The following is a 27,002-nucleotide window of genomic DNA, read 5'->3' as shown; positions in this document are numbered from 1 at the left end:
ATGTAAATATTCAATCAAGTCCCCCTTACATGTCGGCCAATGATTTTCATCAAACAAGACTGGTAAGATCAATTGAGAAGGCCCGATTGAATTACGGACTTAAATTTTTTTATTTTTGATAAAGGTAAGAGATATATATTGATTTAAGTCAACAAGAACGCTATACAGCAACAACTCGGCACCAGGAACTTGCACTCACAAGGACAATGGTGCCAAGGTAAAGAAAACCAACTGCACGAGAGCAAAGAAAAACTAAATAGTGGCAAAGCAAAAACCGAATCACAAAAAATTACCGAATCCCAATAATTACACAAGTGCAGGGAGATGAATACAAATGTAGGAATGGTAGGACAGCTCGCCAACTGCACCAGAGAAGCTTCCAAAAATTCGAACAAGCACCTTCAGCTGCACGAACCGATGAGGACCTCCAACCAGAATAAGAAATGAGAGAACCCCTACTCGAAAAGGTCTACTGACCAATAGGTGGATCATTCCGCCAACAAGAAGGGTTTACTCACCAGCAATGCAACAATTTACGATTTGTGGTGCTGGGAGGAATCCGGTGAAAAGACAGAGTCTTGTCCCTAACAATCTTCTCCAACCATATCTTCATGGTAGAAAGGGAGGGCGGTCTGCACAAATTAATTTTTTTTGATACTTGATTTCATTTCCGACCAAAAGTTTCTTATCTATTTTTGCTCATGCTGCGGTTATTCCTGAGTAGAACTGATCATTGAGCGAGTCCCGATCACGACGTGCGGGTCCAGTCAGGCGTAGTTCGCTGTCCAACACAGGCCGATCGAGGTGAAATCGGGATGGATGGATGGATGGATCGGGCCGTGTCGCTAAAATGCCCATGGTCTCCAGGGCCCAACAAACTAAAATTCGGGCCCATTTGACCCGGGCCGATGCTGGCGGCCCGTGATCGGATCCCCAACCCGAGCGCCGACGCGTCTAGGGTTTGCGACAGCTTCGCTTCGCCGTGCCTCGCCATCTATTTAACTCCCCTCTTTGACCCCGATCTCACACCACAAAAAAACCCTAAGTATCTTCCTCCTCCTCCTTCCCGCCGTCGTCGTCGTCGTCGTCGATCGCAGAGTTCTCAGATCTTCCATCATCCGCTCGGGTCATCTGCTTCGAGCTCAGATTGCTGAGCACTCGGTCGCACGGCTCTCGATTGCTTGCTTCTTTCCCCCCTTTCCCGTAGCGCTTTAGGTGGCCGGTAGCATCTCGCTCGAGCGGCGTGGGCCTGTGATGCGTAAGATTGTCCGTACCATCTGAGACTACCGTCTCTGATCGACACTCCGTCTTCTCTAGCTTTCTGAGGCCTTCTTCGCTCTCGCTGTTGCTTCCGATTCAATTTTTTTTTTCTTTTTCAGCCTTTTTGTTTCCATTGTCTGCGAATTTTGGAGGCAGTGATGATCCGAAAACATATACCATCAAACTCTGAAGCCCGATCAGGGCTCGTTGATGAGATCGAGAATCGAGATTCTCTGAGCCTTGTGTCTTTTCTGTGCAAGACCTCCTGATTTTGATTTCGGTTTTTTTGCTTTTCTGCTTCAAAGATTGGAGTAGACGAGGGATGGAAAAAGGCAACAAATTAGAGTCACTGCTACGCCCTTGATTTCCATGGCGTAATCAGCGCTGTACGTTGCCGAGATCGACGGTTGCTGAGATTCTAGCATTTTGCCCTTTTCCAGGGCTTTGTGCATTCAACGCTTCCTACACATCTCTACCAAATCCTCTCTCCGATTCACCCATTCTTGAAGTTTGGAAATTTTTGGAAGATTTGGATTTTTAAGATTTTCGCATTTGATTGAAATTGAAATCTTAGAGTTAATTTTGACAAATTCGAAATTTTTTCAAATAGGTCGTAATTGTGGTCGGAATTAATATGTTTCGAGTTCAGTAAATATTTGTTAAATAATTTACATGAAAATCAAAAGAGAATGTGCAAAAGATACTAGACTTAAGGGCGGAGTATGCGGTTAATTTTTTGGAAGTTGAATCGTTAATATGTATACACTAATGTTTGATAATCTTAAAGAGAATAGCACCAATGCATTTATAATAGGAATTAGCCATTTTATACCCCTATTGCTAATTGGATGTTCCTCATTTCAACGAATCTCTCTACATTTTATTTTAAGTCGATCATAATAAGCCGGACAAAACGTAGGATTTGATGGTACGACAAGAATCTTGACCTAATTTATAATGGAAATGTGTCGATTTGTTAATTTTTATGAATTCAAAATTAGACAAGTTGTCGATTCAGCCTCATTGGTTTTACATCGTGTAAACGGGTCGTGTCCGATCTTGCCTAAAGGAAGAAGTGGACGAACTTTTTGGAAGAGTACCGGACATGGTCATGATGATGCTCTGGGGCCTAGTTTTGCACACGAAAAAGTGGACTGAACTTGGAGGGCTTCTCGAGGTGAAAGGTTGTTTTGGGGTTGAGATGGCCATGTATCCTGGAGTTTACTCTGCCAAATGCCAAATTTCGTTTGAAACAAGTGATGAGACAGGGAAATCGACTGGCGATGAGATTGGAAAATCGACACTCCCTCTAGGTTCCGGCACTTATTTAGGTGGTTAGTGTCGAATAATAGTATAGCATGAAAAATTAATATTAGTCATAAATTTATCATTGTTCAGTCATACACTTTTAAACTTCGTAGATTTAATCATAAACCCATATAACTAATTTCTACTAAAAATGTAATGATCTGTCACATATGATAGCATGCAATTACTGCACCATTATGTCGGCAATTTCCAATAGCAATTGGCAATATTACATTGTGATTGCGTAAAAAAATTTAAAACTAAATTGATAAAATTAAAAAGTTTAGTATTGAATTGACATTTATGTAATAGGTTTACGATTATCTGGACAATTTCTCTATATCAAAACCAAAAAGCAAATGAAGGACTACCAATAATATTAACCCAATATGCAATGTGGAAGTAAAAAACCCTTGAAAAGCTCTTTTGGATGATATATATGGAGTTGGGTCTGCAATTCCATTGACACAAAAACAAATTTTCAGTATGAAAATGAAAAAATACAATAAACGAGGCTGTTTTTGCAAATAAGAATAGGATAACAACGATAGTTTTTTTGCTTCGAATGACCAGTGTCGATAATTGCAGGAAATTGTCGGACTAAATTGCAACATGTTGAAGTCAAGCACGTGCATTCAGAAGCCAACCAATTTGTTGTTTCTTTTTTTATTTTTCCATTCAACGTGTTGAGTGAGATTGGACGTTAGATACGCAATGAAGCAACCGGTCCTTCGGAATATCTTAATAAAATTTATGCTCGACACGGAATGGGCGCTATATTTTACAAAATTTAGCATTCGGAGAAATTATCGCAAACTAGTCCCTCGGAATATCTCTACTACATAAGTTTAATAAAAGAAAGGGGTTAAGCATATATGGCGCAATTATATATAGTCAGAATAGTGTTAAGAGGTTATTTGGTTAGATTTGAGATTTCGGTAATTTTAAATACATGCTTATATGATATATCCATATATTTATAACAAATACAGTTTTCCATCAAATGATACAATTTATTCAATTTTAATTTTTTTAAAAGTAAAATAAATGGATTTACAAGTCCTTTGAAAACTTTAAAATAAGGATAAAATTCAAACTAATTTCAATTAAATAATTTTGATTCGATGAATTAAAATATTTTTGTCACTTGAATAATTATAATTAATTTACTTAACTAAGGATGAGTATATTCAAATAACTGTGAAAGAGATGTAGCTCGAGCTTTAACTCAGTAAAGGATACTTCGATTATAATGAATAAATGTGTATTTCTAACATATATAAAGTACATTCTCACAGAAGTCCGACCAAACGAAGGAGGTTCACTTCACTCCTTCAAATAATATGTTTGTTCTTTGAGATTTCATACATTGCAACATGCTGTAAAAGAGAATCAAATTGACAACCATGGAGTTTGCATAGATTAAACTAGAAAGAAGATATAACTCTTTTCACATAGTAATTATTATTTGACATGAATTCTCGGGTGACGAATCGCCATATCACCAACGACAAATACACAATAAATTTTCATCCCCGCCATGTAAGTGGTAACACATTCGAAACCTTTTAAGAGTAAAAACCGAAGTTTACAAGAATATTCGAACCAATTTCAATGAATAATGAAAAAAGCAGCAGTGAAATTTAATTTTCAAAATTATTATATCGTTATCTTTTGCATCTTTATTTAACTTAAAATAATATAAGATGAGACGAGATGTTAGGCCGAAGAAGGGGTTAAAATTTTTCTTTTGTTGGAGGGTTTTTCGATTGGGCAAATATGACAAAACATCCAAAATCATATCTAGTACAACATAAATACCTCAATTTTTTTTTTTTTGTATCGCAAAAAAAAACCTAAACTAATATAAATGTGACGTATGTACTTTCTATTTCAATTCCATCTAGGATATATTTATTGTACTAGTATAAATTCAGGGTTTTTATTATTATTATTATTATTAGGGATGAGCATATTGAACTAGCCAAATTGGGAACCACTCGAGTTGAACCGGACTGGCCGATTTGGTTTGGTTTCTTGAGGCATCAGTCTAATTCCCAGTTCCATAAAAATGGAACCGGTAATTTATGGTCTAGTTTCCGGTTAAGGGAAGAACCTGGACTAGATCGACTCTTTTTTAAAATGTATTTTTTTAATTTTAAAAATAGCAATAATCATTAAAAGAGAAACAAATCTAGTATTTTTAAAAATTTTAAAATTCTTTTTGTTAAGTGATCGGTTTCACTAGATAGGACCGGATTGGATTGAATCGGTAGGTTCGCTCCGATTCCCTATCTAGGGACCATATGGTCAAGTCATCAATCTCAAAAGTTGGGAACCGAGAACCGGATAAAAAAAACAAATACTCCTATTTATGACACAAACTAATAAGATTTTTAATGATATAAACAAGGTTCGAGATATCTACCATAATAAGTAAAATCCGAGATTTTTTTGTGTCATTAAGCCTTTTGAAAGTATCCAAATTGCGCGTATGCAAAAACTGTCCTAGATGTTGACTAAAGATCTTCAACGAGTGGGACGAAAATGCCCTCCAACTGCCGTCGTGTTCCCATGGCTAAAATCGGTAATCCACCGCCAAGCCCTACTGTTACGACTGCTTCAATTGCATCATCATCTTCTTCATTTCGTAGATCTCAATCCGAAATACAGAAAACCCCACGGAGAGAGAAGCTCCTCTTCCTCCTCTTCCTCCTTCGTCTCGCCTCCACGCATTCCGATTTTCGGGCGCTCGCTGCCAATTGGGCTGGCGGGCTCGCATGAGCAGCAGCCTCCGCAGCGAATCGCGATCCTGACGGAACCGGTAATTCCTCAGTTCGATCGGAGGAGCCGGGATGTTTTTTCAATCGAGAAGTGTTTGGTCATGCGATTTTCGCTTTTTGATTTTCGTTAGCGGGATCTGTTTGCCTGATTTTGTGCCGAATTTGTTGGATTGTTGGGGGTTTTGATGATTGGGGCTGGTTTTTCGTGGTTTTTGGATTGATTTCTGCGAGATTTATGATCTAGTTCCCGGGGCGGAGTAGCGCGGTGGAGCTAAAATCTGATTGTGATTTGATTCGCGTAGAGGAGCATGGTCTCTGTGGGTGGTGAAGAACTGTTGGAATTATCACTGAGGCGTGTTTCATTGCGGAATCCTTGATTATGGGATTATAATGCGATGCGTGATGCGTGTTGTGCTGTTGGCTAGTGTTAAGTGCGAGTTCGGTGCGGACCGACCGACTGGAAAGCTTGGATGCTGTTTGGATTCTTATGCTCGTATACCTAGTATAGTTTGTGAGGGCGTGCTGAATTTCGTTGATTCGTGCAGGTTTAGTTGCCGTTGCGGCGATCTTGTGTGCTGAAAGGTCGCCATGGCTGCGTCGGAGGAGAATAGTGCGTTGTTTCCTATTTTCATTTTGACTATAATGGCGCTGCCTTTGGTGCCTTATACCGTTATGAAGTTATGCCATGCTGCTACCAAGAAATCGAAGATCACGCACTGCCAGTGTTCGGAATGCTTGCGATCAGGGAAGTATCGCAGGTCTATATTCAAGAGGGTGAGTTGCACGGTTGGCTTCTTGAAAGGATTCGATGTTTTTGAATGGTACCGGAGTTTATGACTGTATGTTCTCGTTTATCTTTGTTGTCACAGATCTCTACATTTTCAACATGCAGCAACCTGACATTAGTACTGCTCTGGATCGTCATGATATTTCTAGTGTACTACATCAAAAATATGAGCGGGGAGGTAAAATCTATGTTGGGAACTTTTCTATTGTCCTATCTATTATGCTGTTGTCAGTACCCGTGCCAGTTATTTATGAGCTTTTTTTCTTGGCATTTGTATTTGTCATCTCTTATTGCCATCAATGCCTATGAATTTTAGTTTCCTGAATGTTGTTTCTCACTGAGTTGTCTTTTTTCTGGCGTGCATAGATTCAAGTTTTTGAGCCTTTTAGCATTCTTGGGTTAGAACCTGGAGCTTCCGATTCAGAAATAAAGAAGGCCTATAGAAGACTTTCAATTCAATACCATCCTGATAAGAATCCTGATCCAGGTTGATGGTTTTACAAATACCTTCAAGGATGATTTAGTTAAATATTTCATGTATCCTAAAAGCTGACTTTGTATATATCTGTTATCAGAGGCACACAATTATTTCGTGGAGTACATTTCCAAGGCTTATCAAGCTCTCACTGATCCTATATCTAAGGAAAATTTTGAAAAATATGGCCATCCGGACGGGAAGCAGGTAACTTGTCGTTTGAAGCTGTCTACTAATCTGATTAATATTCTTTGAGAAAACTTAAAATTATCCTGGTCTTGTGCAGGGATTTCAAATGGGTATTGCTCTCCCTCAGTTTCTGCTGGATATCGATGGTGCTTCTGGTGGAATTCTTCTACTTTGGATTGTGGGCGTCTGTATTCTTTTGCCTCTAGTTATTGCTGTGATATACCTCTCAAGGTCATCAAAGTATACTGGAAACTATGTCATGCATCATACCCTGTCCAATTACTATCGCTTAATGAAACCGTCTTTGGCACCGAGGTATGTGTATGTCCCATTCATTTTGTTGTGTTATGCATCAATAGTCATGTTTATGCTATTAGATGTTAGTTATAAGCAAGACCTACCATTTATTTTTGCTATATATAAAATGAAGGAGGAAATTGTTAGTTTAAGTTGTAACTGTTGTTTTGATAGTAGGACTCTTCAATCGTTCGTGGAGTTAACATGTCCTTTATTTAACTTTTACTACTCCCTTTCAAGCATCTTCCTGATGTTGTAATATGTTTTTTGTGAACGCTTAGACCTGTAAAGTTTTATAATACTCCATTTCTCTCGTCTACTGTTGCTTGCAGCAAAGTTATGGAGGTCTTTATCAAGGCTGCTGAATTCATGGAAATTCCAGTCCGAAGGACTGATGAGGAACCCCTTCAAAAGCTGTTTTTATTGGTCAGGAGTGAGTTGAATCTGGATCTCAAGAACATCAAGCAAGAACAAGCTAAGTTTTGGAAGCAACATCCCCCATTCGTTAAGGTGATATGCAGCAAGATTGTCATAAGTAGCTGTGGAATATTTTTTTTTTAAAAATAATTTGGCTCTTAATAAAGATGTGGTTGGTGCTTTGATTTCTTTCAGACAGAATTGTTGATTCAGGCTCAGTTAACAAGAGAATCAGATTCCTTGTCTCCAGCTTTGGTCGGTGATTTCAGACGTGTTTTGGAACTTACACCTCGGCTACTTGAAGAATTAATGAAGGTGCTGTTTAGTTTCTTAGTGATGATTGGCAGTGGGATGGGTTTGTACTACATATAATTTGCATGCTTTCTATATAGAAATCATGTCTCTCATGTCCTTCGTTCTTGTTCTTTTCATAATGGTCCATATCTTGGCGGTTATTTTTCAAGCAGTTCCATGCAGAAATGATTGAATCTTTGTATAGCTCTTTGCTTGACATGTGTGTTTCATACTGCTCAATTAGTGGCACAAGAACTGAGATACTAGTATTTATGCTATATGAAAACCTCTTTGATTGTGTTGGTGTTCTTTGTTGACATATTGTGAAACCATTCAACTAGCTTCATTATCCTCTTCCTCTCAGTAATGTTTTAACTTTTCATCAGATGGCTGTCATTCCTCGCACTGCCCAAGGACATGGTTGGCTGAGGCCTGCAATTGGGGTTGTGGAGCTTTCTCAATGCATTATTCAGGTGCTGAAGCTGAGAACTTGATCTTTTTTAATTGTCATCGTCGACTAATTCCATTGATTTGGGTTGTCAAGGAAAGACACTTTTGCCATTTATGCTTTAATAGTTTTGATGCATGAGCAAGCCATTAGGAGTCAAGGAGATTGATTTTCAATCTACTGAACAAATACTTACAACCACCCCCCCTGCTGCCGTGTTTGCATGTGTGTGTTTGTTGCGCTGAGATTCTTTGTTACTTGAACCTTCTGCAGTGATCTCATGATGTCTAATGTTGTGGAGAACTGAACTCAGAATATGCAGTTACAATTCATTGAAACTTGAGTATTAGCTAGTAGCAGAGAGTTGTATGAAGTACAGATATATACGTCAACGGTATGTAAAGCAAAATGACAAATGTCTGATGATCTGAAAATTGATACTACAGGGTTGTTTGGTAAAGCTGAAAAGTGCCGAAAATTTAAGCAGCGAAGTTTATATGTCAACCATTTCAAGTGCTGAAAAAAATAAAAATAAAAAGCTGTTTGATATAATTGAAAATTGGTTGCTGAAATATTACTAATGTCTTGCCAAATACAAAATTATGATTAGTATTGGGAAGTTCTAACAATATAATTGGCCAGATTCTAATAACAATCAATCATTTTCTATGGAAGGAATTTAGAATCCCTTACTTATCATATCAAGTGAATTCTGACTGTAAATGCCAATTCAGCTTATGAAACCGACTTCATCTCATTGAGTGCTGAATTTTTAGTTTTCAGCACTTGATTGGGCTTATCAAACAGGCCTTAAGCCGATGTTCATGATGTTAAAGGTCTGACGTGCATCTTCTCTAATTTGAGGCTGATTTGCCATTTGCCTCCTTTATTTTTTTTTGTCGTTTTTAATGCTCACTTGCCTTTGTCTTCTTTTTCAATATATCTGAGATGTGGAGGGATGTAGAGTTGCACCAAATTTCAAAATTATAACTAATCGTGGGGTGCATGTGGGTGTTTTATGAATGTACTGTAGGCTGTTCCTCTCAGTGCAAAGAAGACAACCGGAGGATCCAGTGAAGGCATTGCACCTTTTCTGCAGCTGCCGCATATCAGTGAATCTGTTATTAAGAGGATTGCTCGCAAGGTGTGTATATATTGCTACATGCATTGTCTCTGGTCAGAAATCTTTGCTCTACTATTCTCAAGGGTGGTCATGATATGCGTGATGGTTTGAGATCAAGGCTGTCCTTTTTTCGGTTAATTTAAATCAAATATTGACCAATTGTTGCACCTGCCGAAGTGACTGTGAGCCCTGTCCCTGAATCTTTTGTATTGCTGGATTTGTAATGTGACTTTTAATGAAAATTGGCACTTCATGATGCATTACACTGTGCAAGTGGATATTACTGAGTCAGCCCTGCCCTGAGCAATGGGAACCACGGCATTGCAGATTTTTTCTTTCTCCTAAGCTCACATCTTTGCTCGTTATCTTTTGCAGAAAGTGAGAACATTTCAGGAGCTCCGGGACATGTCTCTTGAGGACCGTGCCGAACTCCTCCAGGCAGCAGGCCTCTCCAGCACAGAAGTACAAGACATAGAGAGAGTTCTGGAGATGATGCCTTCTCTATCAATAGACATTACATGTGAGACTGAAGGTGAAGAAGGCATACAAGAGGGTGATGTGGTCACGATTCAGGCTTGGGTTACACTCAAAAGAGATAACGGACTCGTCGGCGCCCTACCTCACGCACCGCGGTATCCTTTCCACAAAGAAGAAAGTTTCTGGTTTCTTCTGGCAGACCCCAACTCCAATGACGTTTGGTTTTCTCAGAAGTTAAGTTTCATGGATGAAGCGGCTGCTGTAAGTGCTGCCTCTAAGGCAATTGAGGAGACTATGGAGGGATTGGGAGCAGATGCAAAGGAAAAAAGTAAGGCCGTCAGAGAAGCGGTAGAGAAGGTGAGGAGTGGCTCGAGGTTGGTCATGGGCAAGTTTTTGGCCCCCGTGGAAGGGAACTACAATTTGATGTGTTACTGCTTGTGTGATTCGTGGATTGGTTGCGACAAAAAGGTGAACTCAAAGGTCAAAGTTCTCAAAAGGACTCGTGCAGGCACTAGGGGCGGCGCTGCACTGGAAGAGTCCATCGTGGAGGACGGGATCGAAGAGGAGGAGGAGAGTGATGAAGAGGAGTATGATTATGAGAGCGAGTACAGCGAAGATGAGGCTGACGAGCAGGACTCGAAAAAGAAAGGCAAGACTGCTAATGGCACGGTGCCTAAGAAGGGTTCGAGTTCGGAAGGCTCGGGGACAGATGAGGACTGACCACAGTAGAGACGGTGGAACATCATTGTGTACTTTGACCCTTTCTAGTTACGGCAGGAGTTCTCGATAGGTTCAGGATTGATAGTTTTTATACCGTGGATCTTGGTTCGAGCCAAATGATGATTACAAAGAATTTTGTTATGCTTTCTTGAGGCGTCTTTCTTATTCGATAGCAGTGTTACACCAAATTTTAACTCAGTGCATTGGATATGACCGCATGGTAAACTTCGGAGGAGTGCGAGGGTGGAGATTTCGTTCTCAGTATTTTTCTCCACAAATGTTAGTGACTTGTATTCCTAAAACATGGAGGAAATTACTTCCTTCCTATTTTAGACTTTTCTTGCAAAGATGAGAATGTTTTACTTTAAAAAGTATGACCAAATCGACATGTCAATATATATTTATTTTGGAACGATATGAAAAGTTTTAGCTTGGGAAAGTTGCTGGGTTTCTAAAATTTAAAGCTAAAATATGTCGCAACTCTAAATAAACACTTATTTCACTATTTTTTGTTACTAAATATGTTTTAAGCATGTGAAAAAAGGGCATCATCAAAACCGATACCTTACCTGTCAACTTAGTTCCCCATAATCAAGAACAATATAAAAAATTATCCTGCAATGAGCCCGACTCTCAAAGTCTACCTACACTTGACTTTGTTTAAATATACCTTGAATTTTGATTATTTTGACTCAATAAGTTCCCTGTACTCGTCGTGGTGAAATAATTCCTGGTCGATGAACGAATGCTCGTCATGCTTGTAATGAACATTTCATTAACTCGGAACTCGAGTATGAGCGCTAAGGACCCGCGTGAGGCCTTTATGGACCCGAACCTAATTGTCGAGGACCAGAGCTCAAACGTTAGAGACATAAGCTTTGCCTTTGTGGACTTGGGGTCTGTTGTTGGGACATTGGGCAAGGGCTCCAGGGCTTCGGGCTTGGCCTCAACGAACCTGGGCATAGGCATTGGCAGCATGGGCTTGGCTTTGATGGACTTGAGCCTGGGGGTTGGAGATGTGGTCTGGAATGTCGTGGACCCGGAAACCAGTATTGGGGTTCCCATGTCAAAGCATAGAGTTTTGGGTCCAAGAGTTAATATACAGTCATATTATTTTTCTGAAATTATTTTCTTGAATTTAAGTATAAGTTTTTCAATGATCGATTTTTCAAAGCATACCAAACGCCGAAAAATGAGGAAAATGTTTTCTACGAAACAAATGAAATTTTAAAAATTGATTTTTTTTTTTTGAGTGTTAGATTGTGCAGAAGAGTGGCACGGAATAATGTGATTCATAGGAGAATGCCCAAGAAAGGGCGCGAAATGTGTGCATGATGAGCACATGATTATTGTTTGCCAGCAATCAATGTCACCAAAAATGAGCCGAGAGAGATTGTCGATTCAAATTGATCAAATTCTAGGATATTTTGAAACAAAATTAAAATTCGAAAGAACTTTGAGAGACGAAACCAGGAAGTATTGGAAAATTTCCAGAATCGATTATGATCCTCAAACGAGTCCAACATTAGTTGCTCTCTACAAATTAGCCAACGTCGGACCCTCTGCGACAATGTAGAAAGTTCTATCTCTCTAAATATTTAATTATTAAAGTATTTTCAGGGAAAGAGTACAATGCCGGCAATGAGAGATCCCAACTATGAATCTGCTCAATTCTTCAAAGTAGTTACTAATCATCACCCCAAGAGAGAATTTCAATTTGGGAATTTTCTTTTTGCGTGAGGACAATATGCTCTCTTTTCTTTTTAATTCTTTGATTCCAAACTTGAAAGAGGAGATGCGATTGTACTTTTCATTTCTCCCACCTCCTTTGCTCTGTCGCTGTTCGGGGCTTCGAGCCGTCGGGAGTTCTTTATCCATTCATTCTATGTAACCATCTCCTTCTTCCCCCCCGAATCATGTACAAGTAGAATTATATGGCTTGTTAGAAATATCCAATTCATTAATAATTTCAAGTGGCTTGTTAGATGTGATATGACCAAACATCTCAATAAAATAATCATTGATGAAATACTTTTCTTCAACCATTTAATCCATGGGATACCTTATTTATATTTATTTACGGAATGAATGATTATTCTAGGGTTTTGAGATTCTTTCTTCTAACAAATAAGTAAGGAACAATCTTAACATGTGTATATGTAATCCCCATTGTTCCTCCTATTCAAGGCAAAATTGTATAGAGAGGAGTAAAGAAAATTCACACTAAGCAAAAGCATGACATTTAGCTCAATTTCCGATCTATAGAACAAATGGAATATTCGAGGCATCGTTATACTAAGCCTCTCGCTTTAAGTTTTTCTCATTCTATGTGCACCCTTTAGAAAGAAAATAGTGAGCCCCCCCATCATTTTCCTCTTGTGGTTGGCCTATTTGCTAGCTGATTGGGTAGCTGCATTCGGGATTGGGCTCATCTCTCACAGCCAAGGTAATTTGTTCGCTCATGCAGTTGAAATAGACAGAGCACTTCAAGCATTTTGGGCCTCATTTCTGTTGTTACATCTTGGTGGTCCGGACACCATTACTGCATTCTCTTTAGAGGATAGTTCGCTCTGGCGATGGCACTTGCTCAGTCTCATCTTCCAAGTTGGTATTGTCATCTATGTTTTTGTGCAGATATTTTCTAGTGACAAGTCACTAGTGATCCAAACAATGCTAGTTCTTCTTGCTGGGGTCATAAAAAATGCGGAGAGGACACTTGCACTTTATCTCTCGAGCCTCCTGAGGCTCAACGAATCAATGTTCGTACAAAAAAATCTAAGTGAGAATGAATTGGGGTGGTTGGTTGAAGAACTCGAAGATCCAGGTTGTAAATATTCTAATGAAGAAGAAGCAAAGCTTACTGAGAGCATGGTGGTGAAGCATGCTTACTTCTTCTTTCGTATCTTTAAGGTCTTCCTCTCAGATCTCTTTTACTCAAATGCAGAACGCGACATAAGCCGCAAATATTTTTGCGAAGTTTCTGCAGTAGATGCATTAAGGGTGATATCAGTAGAACTCCATTTGATGTACGAGGTGCTCCACACAAAAGTGTTGGTAATGCGTTCCAAATGGAGCTACATTTTCCGCTTCATAGCCTTCATTGAGGTTGCGATAGCTTTCGCCTTGTTCAATCGCTTCAAGAAGCATCAGCTCCCCAAACTTGATGTGGCAATTACCTATATCCTTCTTTTCGGAGGTGTCGCTCTTGATGTGATTACTTTGTTTATACTCGTTTTCTCCGATTGGACTGTTGCTGAAATTATGCACTACAAAACTAGAACATCTAAACCATATTCATTTCTCCTTCGACAAAAAATAAAACTACATTCATTTCTCCACAAGTTAATATCTACCACAGATGACCTGAGGAAGCCTCGATTCGCCACATGTAGAGTAGAGCCTAATGCAAATGCTACGTACACGGTCTTAGATACACCATTCATACTCCGAAGGTGGTCAGAATCCATCTCTGCTTGCAACTTTTTTTCTGAATTCTGGAAAGAGAGTCCAAGAAAGATGTACAAGCGTGATCAATGTTGGGGCATCATCGCTTTTTCTGATATCTATAGCCTTACATTCCATATGGTTGAGAAGATAATCCCTCATTTCCATCAAACTTGCGAGAAATTCATCGGAAGGGAATTATCAACCCTTGCAATGATTCCGAGGTACGTGTCCAAGAATCCCTGAATCCCTTTATTTATGAGCTATGGATCTTTATCTTTGAGGAGGTGAGATGTAAATCCAAAAACGCATGTAATCCGACAGAGGTGAGGAAGATATTTGAGGCCAGAGGTGATATGTTTCTCCAAGGTAAACTGGGGGAGGTCAATCTTTTAGGTTATGTCACCAACACTACTTACGACATTAGTGTTATAATGTGGCATATTGCTACTGAAATCTGCTACAACAAAGAGAAACCCACAGAAAAAATTGATGAAAGGGAATTTAGCAAGATCCTTTCCGACTACATGTTGTATCTTTTACTTAATCAACCCCATTTGGTGTCTGCTGTGGCGGGCTTCGCTCGAGTCTCGATGATGGCCATAATGCTTAAGTATGATTGTATCAGCAGAGATGTCAAGGATGTGGAGGGGGTATGCAGGGCATTGTGTAAAGAAGATCTTGGCTTAATCTCCGGTTGGAAAGACCCGCTCTACTTGGGGATCGTATTGGCCAAAGAGATGGAAAGGCTTGGGGAAAGGAAGTGGAAGGTGATGAGCGGAGTGTGGGTTGAGATTCTAACCTATGCAGCAGGTCACATTAAGGGAGAGGCATATGTGCAGGTGCTGAGCAAAGGTGGAGAGCTTCTTGCCTTTGTTTGGCTATTGATGGCTCACTTTGGTTGTCTCTACAAACCTGAATGGGTCACCTATGAGCCATTTGTGTTTGGGATGGATGAGAAAATGGAAACATCACTCGACCATGATAACGGAAATCAAGAGGAAGATGATAGGTCAAGAGCAACACAACTCGTCTAAGTGATTTCAACTGAATCAATTTCATTCGTTACCGACTTCTCTCGGATGTTGCCAAAATCCTAGCTTCACTCTCCTTTCCATTCCTAAGTATTTTGTTTTTATCAACGACTAGATTCAATGATTATTATTGGACAGCCAGTTAATAAATTATTCCTCTCTTCCATGAGAAGAATATGCTTCCTCCTTTCTCTGTTTAGTCTTTGATGCCAAACTTCAAAGGTAAGATCGGAATGTACTTTTCCTCTTCTCCCATCTCCTTTGCTACTTATCGTTATGGAGATGATTTTTATGGTAACAGGCGTATACGTTTATTAGGACATGACCAGAAACATTAGTCATGCCTTGAATCATCTACGCCACTAGTGCACGTATAATAATTCAACCAATTTTTCCTCTGTTGATCTTGATCAAATGGATAATCCCATTTTAGACGAACCAAAGCATTGAACTATTGCTTATTTAATATCCCGTTTTATGATTCATGGAAATTAGTGAGTTGGAGTTTTTCTGGTAACATTGATCGGTTCATCGGAAATACAACACAAGACATCACATAGATTACGTCGTTGCTTCTTGAAGAATTAGATTGGAAATGGATTGAAGTAGAGATATTCCTAGAACCAAAAGAATGACTCTATCAAGATAGAATTTTCTCTTACTTGAAATTTCAATCAATAGATCAACAAGTTGAACTTATCAATTTGTGTTGGTCTTCTCTCTGTTTCCACCATGGACTCAAGCCCTGTTTGGTTGGCCATTTGGAAGGCACTTTGGGACTCTAAAGTCCCTTGGCCAAATACAAATGTGTTTGGTTCATTTTTTTGGGTGACTTTGGCAAGATGCAATTGCATCTCCAAGTGGCTTTAAAGGCCTTTAGCCCAATGTAGCTCTAGAGATACTTTGGGAAGTTGCATTTTCAAAATGTAAATCCACGATCTTGTTCATCTTCTCCAAAACCACCGCACACCACCGCACGAAGAAGCGGGCGACCGCCGGCAAGGGTCGTGCGCGCCGGCGACTTGTTGCCGAGGTTGCGACCCGGCAATCGTGCGACCCAGGCGGCTGCTTGAGATCGCGCGACCCTAGGCGACGACCCGGGCGACGGTCGCCCGAGGTCGTGCAACCCAGCGACGGTTGCCGGGGTTGCGCAACCCCGGCGAACGGTTGCCGAGGTTGCACGACCACAGCGATCGTCGGGGCCAAATCCGACCATTCGGCCACTAGGTCCGGCAGTCCGGCCGCCAGGTTCGCGGTCCGGTGGCGGACAAAAAAAAAATACATTTTTTTTTTTTTTTTTAATTTAATAAAAGTCATTTACAAATGCAAATTTTATCAAACGTTATTTGCATTTCGGAAAACCCCCATTCTCCCAAAGGTATTTGCATTTTTGCAAGTGCATTCCCCAAAAGCCAAACCAAATGGACCCTCAGTGTTTTAGAAATATCTTGCATTGGAAAAATCCAAAAAGGTACAAGAATCATGAACCAACTATTTCGCGAATGAACACGAATAATGTATCTCCGACATTAAATGGTAGAAGAAAAGTATCTCATTCACGATTAGTTTAATGAAATGTTTGGTCATATTACGTCTAACAAGGCATTTGATATTATTAATGTATTAGATACTAACAAGTCATGTTAGTGTACTTGAATATGGTGTGTGGGCCAAAGAGGAAAAGGTTCCATAGAATGTGTGGGTAGAGCATTCGCGACGGCTCAAAGCTACGAATGGCGACATCTCCACTTTCCAGTTTGAAATTAAAGAATGCGAAGGGAAGAGAGCATATTTTCCTCACGCAAGAGAAAATTCCCAAATTGAAATTCTCTCTTTAGGTGATGACTAATGACTACCTTGACGAATTGAGCAGATGCATAGTGGGGATCTCTCATTTCTTATTGTACCCTTTCTCTTAAAATACTTTAATAATTAAATATTTAGAAAGAGAGCATTCTAAATTGTCTCATCAAAAGTTTGCAAGTGCCACGTTAATAGCTGACGTGGCGTGTGCCTATTTACTATTATTCAATTACAAATTGACACATACCACCAGAGCAATAAATTAAAAATCCCTTAATCTACCTAGATTTCTTTTTCCTCCTATTCCATCTTCCATCTGTAGCCACGAGCCCAACCTTCGCCCCTCCTTCTGCCATCGCCACCAATGAAGTCAGAGTTGACGGCCCCGCATTAATCCAGTTTGGCCGTCTCCCCCGCCCGGTGCATCGATTCCATATCCGGCGACGAGTGACTAGATATGGTCACGAGACAAGCCATGGCTGAAGTTGATCTCTCTCCTTCCACCACTCAACAGAGATTCCATGCATTGGAACTGGTGGCTTGTAGGAAAAATATGGCTTCGAAATGGGTTGAACAATGAAATCGGATTGAGTAAAACAACTCGGACTTTGATGCGTGATATTACTTTTTTTAAGAATTTATTTGCCCCACAATGTTGTTGATGGTCACCGGCAAAAACCCTCAAGAATACAACAAAGTCTCAAATGAGAATACTAGACAACAATTCTAGTATTTCTCCAGGATTTCTCTAGGAAACAATCGAAAAATTGGCTGCAGTTTTTTTTTTCAGAAAGAAGACTCGAAAATGACCACTCCGGTTCTTCCGAAAATTGACAAGTATAAAACAGTCTTAAAACACACGCAACTCTTCGTGAAAATTGCAAAACATGAACAAACGTGTCTTTTCAAAAATTGTTCGGATAAACAAATGCGTCCCTTCGAAAGAAGTCGAAAACCGAACAAACGCAACCCTTCGGGAAAAGTTGTCTTGAAAAGACACAAACAAAATTCGGAATAATAATTAGTTAATTTTTTTTATAAAATAAAATTTCAATTTTCATTTTATTTTATTTCCGAAAATTCTCAAAAACAAAACAACCTTTGGTAGGGTCTAGCCCCATCCAATCATTCCTTTAAGTACAAAAGGAAATCCCACACTTTTAAATTGACCCACTCCCTCCCACTTTTCCTATGTGGGATAAGGAAAAAACACTTAGTTTGTTTTGACAAACAAACTTCTAACAATCCCCCACTTTGTTTGTAAAAACAGAGATTTCAAAATAAAAATTTTAAAAACCGTACATCCAAAATTTTAGTAAGATTAATATACATACATAAAGGTCTCTTTCGAGTTAAACCTTTACTTAGTGCAAAGTATATCAAAGCTCTATCAAAGTGACAAGTAGCTTGGCTTTAAACTTGTACTTTTATGTAATAGAACCGGACATATCGCACATATACTAACCTCTTGTTTCAGCGAGAAGTTCTATATTACTCCGCACTATTATGGCCTTGTGCTTGATCCTGTTTCATGAGCTCTCTAGAAAGCAACCCTCACTTTCGTAAGAAGCGGCACACTTCTAAGCTCATATAGGTGAAGTATCTACTATGTGTTTCTGTTACTATCAACACACTACAAACTTGTATCATATTTCATTAAGAATTCAATTCAGCCTACAAAACGTAACAGACGATACTAACTTCTCATATCAGGGCTACGTCAGTATCAAACAATCACATTCAATAACTTGTTCTTACCCATTAAACCTTGTAACTAGTGATGTTCTAGAAAAAAGGTCGGGTTACCATTATTGGTGATTTCAATTAAAGGGTTTCAGCCCCATTTCTTGTGAGGTCATTATTACCATGTGTCTTGGTAAAGCCTTTGTCAAAGGATCGGCAAGATTATTACTAGACCTCACATAGACAATTGTTATGATACCATCTTTAATCAATTGTCTCACATATTCATGTCTTAGACTAATATGTCTAGACTTACCATTATTGTGATGACTCAGACCCGGGGCAGTACGGAGGGATGGACTGAGATCGCCTTGACAGTACGTGGGTGAGGCCAAAGACATGTCTCTCGTCCCACATCGCTTAGGGGGGAGTCCTGAGCTAGTTTATAAAGGCTTGGGTCCCTTTAATATGTATAACGCGTTTTAAAGCCGTGATGACTCAGTGTCCAAAGCGGATAATATTATACAGTGGGGCTCGGGTCGTTACAAATGGGATCAGAGCCGACTCCCGACCGCGTGTGGGGGTCACAGCAAGGACGCTGTGCCTTAAGGGGGGAGAATGTGACGACCCAGACCCGGGGCAGTACGGAGGGATGGACTGAGATTGCCTTGGCAATACGCGGGTGAGGCCAATGACATGTCTCCCGTCCCACATCGCTTAGGGGGGGAGTCCTGGGCTAGTTTATAAAGGCTTGGGTCCTTTTAATCTGTATAACGCGTTTTAAAGCCGTGAGGACTCAGTGTCTAAAGCGGAAAATATTATATAGTGGGGCCTGGGTCGTTACAATTATAGGTGCTACTATAGGCTCTTGCCAAAGTAGCCTGACTATCACATTGGATATAAATAGGAGGCACAGGACTAGGCCATAATTTGGAGCCATGGCCGTGAGCCCACTGCTCAGCATCTGGAAATCTGCCGCTTAGCCACCGGGACGACAGAAAGGGTGGACGCGGAGGTCGGTCATCACTCATGGCCATGGCTCTGAATTTGGAGTCTTGGCCGCGAGTCCATTGCTCTGTGTCTTTAATCTGCCGCCGGGATGACAAAGAGGGTGGATGTGGAGGTTGCTGTCGCTCATGGCCATGGACATGGAGCCCATTGCTCTGTGCTCCTCGTCTGTCGCTCAACCTTCGGGACAATAGAGAGGGTGGACGCGGAGGTCGACCTAGATAACGATACCGTCACTCAACAGCCAGATTTGGTTTGCTGCTCAATAGCTTTGAGCTCGAGTCTTGGCTCGTCCATGGCTACCGGTGACAAGCTCAACAGCTTTGCCACAGACACGGTGGGGCGATGGCTCAAGGATGGTGGCGGCGGCAGCTTGGGTGGTGGAGATAGCCAAGCCCAGGCTGAGCAGAGGTTGAAGATGGAGGGGGAAAAGAGAAAAAATTAATTTTTTAAATTTCCACGTCAATAGTCACGTGTGAAGATCTAATTGGATATTGGTACATGCATGCCACGTCATCCGTTATACTGAGCCTCTCGCTTTAGGTTTTTATTATTCTATTTGCACCCTTAGAAATAAAATAGCGAACCACCGCATCATTTTCTTCTTGTGGTTGGCCTATTTGATGGTTGGCTCGGTAGTTTTATATAGGATTGGCTGCATCTCTCACAACCAAGGCAATTCGTGTGCTTATATAGCTGAAATAGATGGTGCATTTCAAGTATTTTTGGGCCTCATTTCTTTTGTTACATCTTGGCAGGCTAGACACTATCACTGCCTTCTCTTTGGAAGATAGCTCACTTTGGCCCCGCTTGGTAACTGGCCAAATAGTGTCTAAGTTAATTTTTTTGTTCTCTGGAATAAAAAAGAATAAAAATCCATTTGGTAATTTTTTTTTTTGCCGGGAACAAATTTATTCTTGGGATTAGATTTGGAACAATTTTTTTTTTAAAAAAAAAGTTGATTCTTTATTCCTAAGAACAACTCCAGAATCAAGCTTATTTTTTCCCTATATTCTTATGTTCTTTTCCTTTACTTCTTTTTTTCCTTTTGCCGGTCGTTGGCCCCGGCTAGGCCGAGGCTTAACCTTGCCCAGCCATTGCGAGGTCGGCGTTGCCGGGCCATGGCAAGGCCGACCTCATGGCGATTAGGTGAGGTTGAGCCTCGCCTAGTCGTTGGCAAGGCCCCAGCGAGGCTCCGGTGAGGCTATTGGCCATCGCCGAGGCGGTGACCGGCGAAAGGAAGAAGAAGAAGAAGAAGAAAAGGAAAGAAAGACAAGAAAAGAATAAAAAAGTGAAAAAAATTAATAAAATTATTTAAAAGTTCAAAGAAGTTCTAAGTTACAAAAGAATTTGAGTGTTGTACCAAACGAATTTTTATTCTAGGAATAGAAAGTTTGTTCAGTTATCAAATGTTTTCAAATGTTCAAAACTCGTACAAAGAATAGAATTAGAAAAAGTCATTTCGAGCAGAAATTGTTCCCGAGAATAAAATGATTATTGAACGCACCCTTTGGAGATGGCACTTGTTCAATCTCATTTTCCAAGTCGGTACTTCCATTTATGTTTTTGTGCAAGTACTTTCCAATGATGTTGGTGTTGTTTGCCAGAGTCATAAAAAATGTGCAGAGGATATTGGCACTTAGGGCGCTTTTGGTAAACATTCTGTTCCCGAGAACAATGTCTAATTATAAATGATTCTTTTTGATTTTGTTTCCGGAAACAATTTCTGCAAAAGAATGCGTTTGGTAACTGCGCACAAAATTTTTGATTCGGAATAGAAAAATAATAGAAATGTGTTTGGTAACTACATAAAATTTCTATTCCAATTCTAAAATTTTATCAAATCATATAAATTCTATTGATTAATTGTATTTATACTAAGTAATAAAAATATTAACTAATCAAATTTTTATTAAATAGTAAATAATAAACTATAGTATAAACTATAAATATAAATACTAAATAATAAATTAAAATACAAAATTAAATATGTATTCTATATGTAGCAAAATTTCAATTCCTACTTCAAATCATTTTTATTTTTTTATTATTTTCCTTTCTTCCTCCCCTTATTCTTCTTCTTCTTCTTCTTCTTCTTCAAGGTGGCCGGTCGCCGGTTGCCGGCCTTGGGACGATCGGCGACCGACCGGATGAGGGCCGGTGACCTCACCGGAGTGTTGCCGGCCCTCGGCGGGGTTGTGCCTCGTCGGCCAAGCCTTGCCGGCGGTTGGGCGAGGCTCGATTGAGCCTTGGTTGGGCGAGGTCGAGCCCCGCCAGCGGCTAGGCAAGCTTGGCCTCACCGGATCTAGGCAAGGCTCACGGTGGGCTGGGCGAGCCTCCGGCGAGCACGCCAGGCCTCGTTGGCGGTTGGGCGAGGCGCCGGCGAGCTCGCCTGGCCTCTCCGGTGGCTGGGCGAGCTGCTAGCAACTGGCGGCGGACGGCAGCAATCGGTGGGGGGTGGCGGTGGCGACGGACGGCAATGGTGGCGGCGACGGAAATGGCGGCGGCGGCGGACTTGAAGAACAAGAGAGAGGAAGAAAAACAAGAAGAAAGAGGAGAAAAAGAAAAAAATAGGTAGACTTGATTCTAGAAAATCAACTTTTTTTTTTAAATTTTTAATTTTTGATTCTACTCCAAATCTATTCCTGGGAACAAAAATTTTACCAAATGCGATTCTGTTGCAAAACTACTCCCGTGAACAAAAGAATAGAATCTAGCGTTGTTTGGCCGGTTACCAAACATGCCCTTAATCTCTTGAGCCTCTAATCTCTCAAGCCTCCCGAGGCTCAAGAAATTGATGTTCTCACTTACTTGTCTCCTACTAATAATTTGACTAGAGAACTCAATCCTCCGGGGAAAGGGTACTATAATGATGAAGAAGCAAAGCTTGCAGAGAGTATTGTGGTAAATCATGCTTACTAATTTTTAAAAATGTTTAAGGTTTTTATCGAAGATCTCATGTTCAAATTCATGTACGTGAAAGAAGTAGAGAATATTTCTCACCGTTTTCATGACGGATGTGTTGAGGGTGATATCAATCGAACTCCAATTGATGTATGAGATGCTATACACAAAAGCATTGGTAATATGTTCCAAGTGGGGCTACATTTTTTGCTTCATAGCCTTCACTAACCTTGTGCTGGCTTTCGTCCTATTTAATCTCTTGATGTGACATCCTTGATTCGGACCCCTATCTAGACTGCGAGGAATGGACTAAGGATCAGTATGCTAGTAACAAGGATAGGTTGTGACTCAACCCTAGGTATCGTTCACGAGCTAACTAGTTGATTAGGGGCGAGGCGACTCAAGATTAGGGTTGCGATAGATCGAGCGTTCGACCAAGAAAGGACCATTCGACCATAAGGATTGCTGTGGGCGTTCGTGTGTTGTCATAAGTCGATTAATAAATGGGTATAGATCGATTCAGCTCAAGTATATGTCAGTCGTGGATGACGCAGCATGGTCAATGTACCATTTGTGAAAGATGTTGATCCCATTCTGAACGACCGTGAGTTCAGGACAAGTTGATCAATCCTACTCAATTACATGACAATCGCAGGGTCATTCATGGATCGACCAAGCTCAAATAAAAGACGCGTAAAACCCTGAACATGCGTCGAACTCAGTTCGAGTTTGGCTGCGTGAGCTCAACCAATGCCGCCCAAATTCGCGTAGGGCACGTTAAGGCCATTTTCGATCAAAACTTCGCCACAAACCCCGATTCGATTACGGATATCGATTGTAGATGCTGTCAAGACATTCCTATTCAATTGAAATGATATTAGTGAGCCCATTAGCGCATTAATTGGAGAAATGTGCCAATTTGATGAAATAGACTTTAGTAGACCTAAAGATGAGATCAATTTCACTTCTTGAAATGAAATTGGGTGAGACCAAAATCAAATGGCTATTCTTCAAGGGTGTAAGCATCACTTTAGAGAGAAAAAGCATCACTTTAGAGAGAAACAAGGAGGCAGAGCAAATTTAGTTGGTGCAACTAGGCTAGTTGCTCTTGAAATATGTGCATTATTGGACATGGAACTTGAATGACAAGATTGATTAAGTCAAGGGTGGAGATTGCTTCTTGTCATTGAAGCCAAGAGGGTAATCATGGACTAAGGATACTAATGCAACCTTGCATTAAATGCTTGATAGATACCCAACTCCTCATTTCTTCTCTTTCTTCCTTAAGTTCTCTTCTTTCTCTCTCCTTTCTCTCTGTCTCTCTCTCACTCACTTGGCTGACCCCTTCTCCCCCTTCTCCCTCTCCCTTTTTCGCCCGCTTGTCACTCGTCTGTTTGTCGTTGCACCGTCACCGCTGCATTGTCTGCCGTCGTTGCTGCTGTGCCGTCGCTATTGCCGCTGTTGCACCGCCATCCTCACGTCGTCTTGCCGTTCGCCATTGTCGGCCATCTCAAGCCGTCGCCCTCACGCCACTGTCCATTCGTCATTTGTGTATCCCGTGTTCTGATTTTTATAAGTAGATTCCTTAAACTCGGCTAGGCCGTTGCGTTACGTAACTCGATTTAGGTTTGGTTCTAGTGTTGTTAGAGCTATCCTAGGTAGAGAAGCTCATGTGATTAATATTATATGTTTTGTTCATAATATGCTTGAACTATAAGGTTTGAATATAGGCGAGGAGTAAGTATGTGGTCATCGAAGTTGTTCGGGTTCGTGTGATTAGTAGAAATGATCTGTTTAGGCTCAGGTTATTGCTCGGATTAGAAAGATTGCCGTGATTGTTGTTTGTGGACTGTACGTTATCGATACTTAGGCTTAATCTTTATGTTTGATTGTTATGGTTGGTTATATAAGCATTATGTGATGTAATTTATTGTATGTCATGACTATTGTTGGTAGAATCCTTAATATGTGTTGCTACTAGGTTTGATTGCCAAGAATTTTTATTGCAATATGGATGTGGTCATCGCACATAGAAGTCCGTGTCATGGTCAATGCTTGAAACCACATTGAGCTTCCGAAGCTAGAATTGCGTTGGTTTTTGTACGTACTTGGAAGTACGCTGGCCGGGTCACTCTCTTGGTTAGGCGATATTGAGGCGTATTGTCCGATCCGGGTTTGATTTAGGTTAGTACTCGAATGTAATTGTTCAATCCACGATTCTTGTTTTGTGCTTGGCATATTGGATCGATGCATTTCCGATAGGTCAGGAGTTACACATCGCTTGGCACGTCCTTGGGGCACTCATACCTTGACTAAAGTGGAAGATAAAACTAGTTGCATGCTTAATTTGTATGGTCACACGAGGGATTCCGTAACTGAAGGTTTCGGGGGACGATGTTACCATCGAGAGACGCCGAAGGGCGATACCCTGAGGTTTCCAATTGCCACTCACGGGGATGATTACGGAACGATGCCCGAAAGAATGCCCAATGGGAATTCGGATGCTGTGTTCAATAGGGCGAGATGATGTCCCAAAGGTTTCTGGAAGAGCAGGAAGGTTTCGGTTATGTGTGATTAATAATTGGACTCGAGATGGCATAAAATTATGGGGTATTATGTGATTCTCAAGACGCTAAATATGTGCAAAGCATTTCAGTGTTACGTGCATACTTTGAAAGTTAATTAAAGGCTCGTGCATGTTTGATATGGCTTTATAAGAGATGTGTAAGACGCGTGTATAATTTAATTGTCATTTTTAGTGACTTAGAAGGCACGTGCATGTTATAATTGTCGTTACTTTTGACGTGAGAGGTATGTGAATGTTCTGGAAGTCGTTAGTTCAGTCTCATGGTGATATATTAGAAGTTAGTGTTTGACACGTGAGAATATTATTGGCTATTAATTGCACTATATGTGGCACGTGTGAATTTTTATGCCATTATTTAGGTTTTGAGAAACACGTGTACATGGTTGAAGTTATTAATTGACATGTTTAGAAGTTTCATGAGTATGGGATACCTTGTAGTTTTTGATAGGATGGATGTTCGGGTTGAGGATGAGTTTCTTCATGTTCATAGTTAAGGCAAAGCATAGGCTTTATTATTGATCTGGCATCGACATGCTTGGGTCAGGTAATCATAAGGTTTCGATGCAAAGCATCCACCTATACGAGACTTAGGTTATTTACTTATTGAGTTTTCAACCCATTTGTTGTTGTTTAACCTTTTCCAGGCCAATAGGTATGGATCCACTACCCACTCGGTTCATAAAATTTGGTGTACCCATGAGCATGGAGGTTACGGTTATGGATGTGTTTAGAGAGGATCCCGCATTTCGAAGGATCGCTACCATTGTCTGGGTAGATGAAGGCTATCGCGATCTCGTCCCCCATAGTTACCAAGCTTGGTATCCATTGTTCGATAGGGATCTCTTCGAACCTCTTCGTGGGTTCTATGGTCCGCCCGGATTGGACGAAGACGCCGGCCCACTAGATAGATCAGTAGGTGATGCTTATGTGGCAGGTTCTCGCAAGGGAGCTACTTTTGCTTATGTCTTGCTCGATGAGATAGGCTCAACTTGAAACTTGTAAACCCCTCCCCCATATCTCTTTGTGGGGCGTTAATCGGAATGGCCCTGAAGAAATGGACTTGTAAATGAATCGTTTCGATTATATTAATGAAGCATATATAAGTTGTGTAGTATATGTGTGTTTTCTTTACTATTTGTTTGTTGTTGTTGATTATTGGGTGATTGAGTTGCACGCTTTCGCATGTGCTTAATTCAAAGATAAAAATCAATGGGATGGCGATGCCTCCTGGGATATTGGAAATTAATCCCAACGAAGTGGTTGTTGCATTCTAGTGGCAAGGATAAGGTCCGGGGTGTGACACTTGAAAAAGCATCCCCTCCCTAAACTCGTTGTGGAAATTACTTATTCCCTTCTTTTCGAGGGGATGGCTCTTGATGTGATTGCTCTGTTCATGCTCGTTTTCCTTGATTGGACTGTTGCCAAAATTAAGTGGTATAGAGCTGGCAATATGGGTCAAAAACCTATATTATAACCCATTTTTAGTTAAATGGGTCATATATGGGTCAAGTGAAAGTTAAATATGGGTCAGAAATGGGTTAAGTGAAGGTTAAATATGGGTCAGAAATGGGTTAAGTGAAGGTTAAATATGGGTCAAGTGAAAGTTAAATATGGGTCATAAATGGGTCAATGAATGTAAAACACAAAAAGAAATAGTCTAAATGGGTTATAAGGAAACTCATTTTAAAGTTTAAACCCTTGGCTTTTTTAAATTTATAATTTTTTTAATAAAAAATCGAAATTATAATTATTTTTCATATTTCAATTTTTTTTTTTTTCTTTCTTTCTTTTTCTTCATTCTTTACCGGTGGTCGGCGACAAGCCTCGCTAGATTGGCGAGGCCGAGGCCTCGCCCGACGTCGGCGAGCTCATACCTTGCCGGATCCGGGAGGCTCGGCCTCGGCCGGGCGAGTCTCGAGCCTCGCCCGGTCGTCGGTGAGGCCGAGACTCGCCGGATCTGG

The 27,002-nt window shown here is 40.5% G+C and overlaps 1 protein-coding gene and 2 non-coding genes across 3 annotated transcripts; all 3 read left to right on the top strand.

Moving 5' to 3' along the window:
• The first annotated feature begins 1,246 nt into the window (after positions 1-1,246).
• LOC120289177 lies at positions 1,247-1,330 on the top strand. Its single transcript, XR_005547088.1, has one exon. It is a non-coding gene; the product is annotated as a small nucleolar RNA snoR117 (small nucleolar RNA).
• Positions 1,331-1,410: 80 nt separating this feature from the next.
• Positions 1,411-1,501, top strand: LOC120289175. The gene has a single exon (XR_005547086.1). It is a non-coding gene; the product is annotated as a small nucleolar RNA snoR116 (small nucleolar RNA).
• Positions 1,502-5,229: 3,728 nt separating this feature from the next.
• Positions 5,230-10,796, top strand: LOC120294092 (dnaJ protein ERDJ2A-like). Its single transcript, XM_039314010.1, has 11 exons — positions 5,230-5,392; positions 5,897-6,125; positions 6,221-6,316; positions 6,505-6,625; positions 6,714-6,820; positions 6,900-7,117; positions 7,432-7,609; positions 7,712-7,831; positions 8,197-8,283; positions 9,292-9,402; positions 9,757-10,796. The coding sequence occupies exons 2-11, from the start codon at positions 5,940-5,942 to the stop codon at positions 10,576-10,578; spliced, it is 2,046 nt and encodes a 681-aa protein (XP_039169944.1). The 5' UTR covers positions 5,230-5,392; positions 5,897-5,939; the 3' UTR covers positions 10,579-10,796.
• The last annotated feature ends 16,206 nt before the right edge of the window (positions 10,797-27,002 follow it).

This window comes from Eucalyptus grandis, chromosome 1 (assembly GCF_016545825.1).
Source record: "Eucalyptus grandis isolate ANBG69807.140 chromosome 1, ASM1654582v1, whole genome shotgun sequence".
NCBI classification, from domain to species: domain Eukaryota; kingdom Viridiplantae; phylum Streptophyta; class Magnoliopsida; order Myrtales; family Myrtaceae; genus Eucalyptus; species Eucalyptus grandis.
Note: the sequence above shows the minus strand (reverse complement) of the source record. Positions and strands in the feature narration are given on the sequence as shown.

Coding starts and splice junctions, on each gene's coding strand:
- LOC120294092 (XM_039314010.1), top strand. CDS start 5,940: ATGGCTGCGTCGGAGGAGAATAGTGCGTTGTTTCCTATTTTCATTTTG. Junction 7,610..7,711: donor AACATCCCCCATTCGTTAAG/GTGATATGCAGC, acceptor GATTTCTTTCAG/ACAGAATTGTTGATTCAGGC. Junction 8,284..9,291: donor TTTCTCAATGCATTATTCAG/GTGCTGAAGCTG, acceptor AATGTACTGTAG/GCTGTTCCTCTCAGTGCAAA.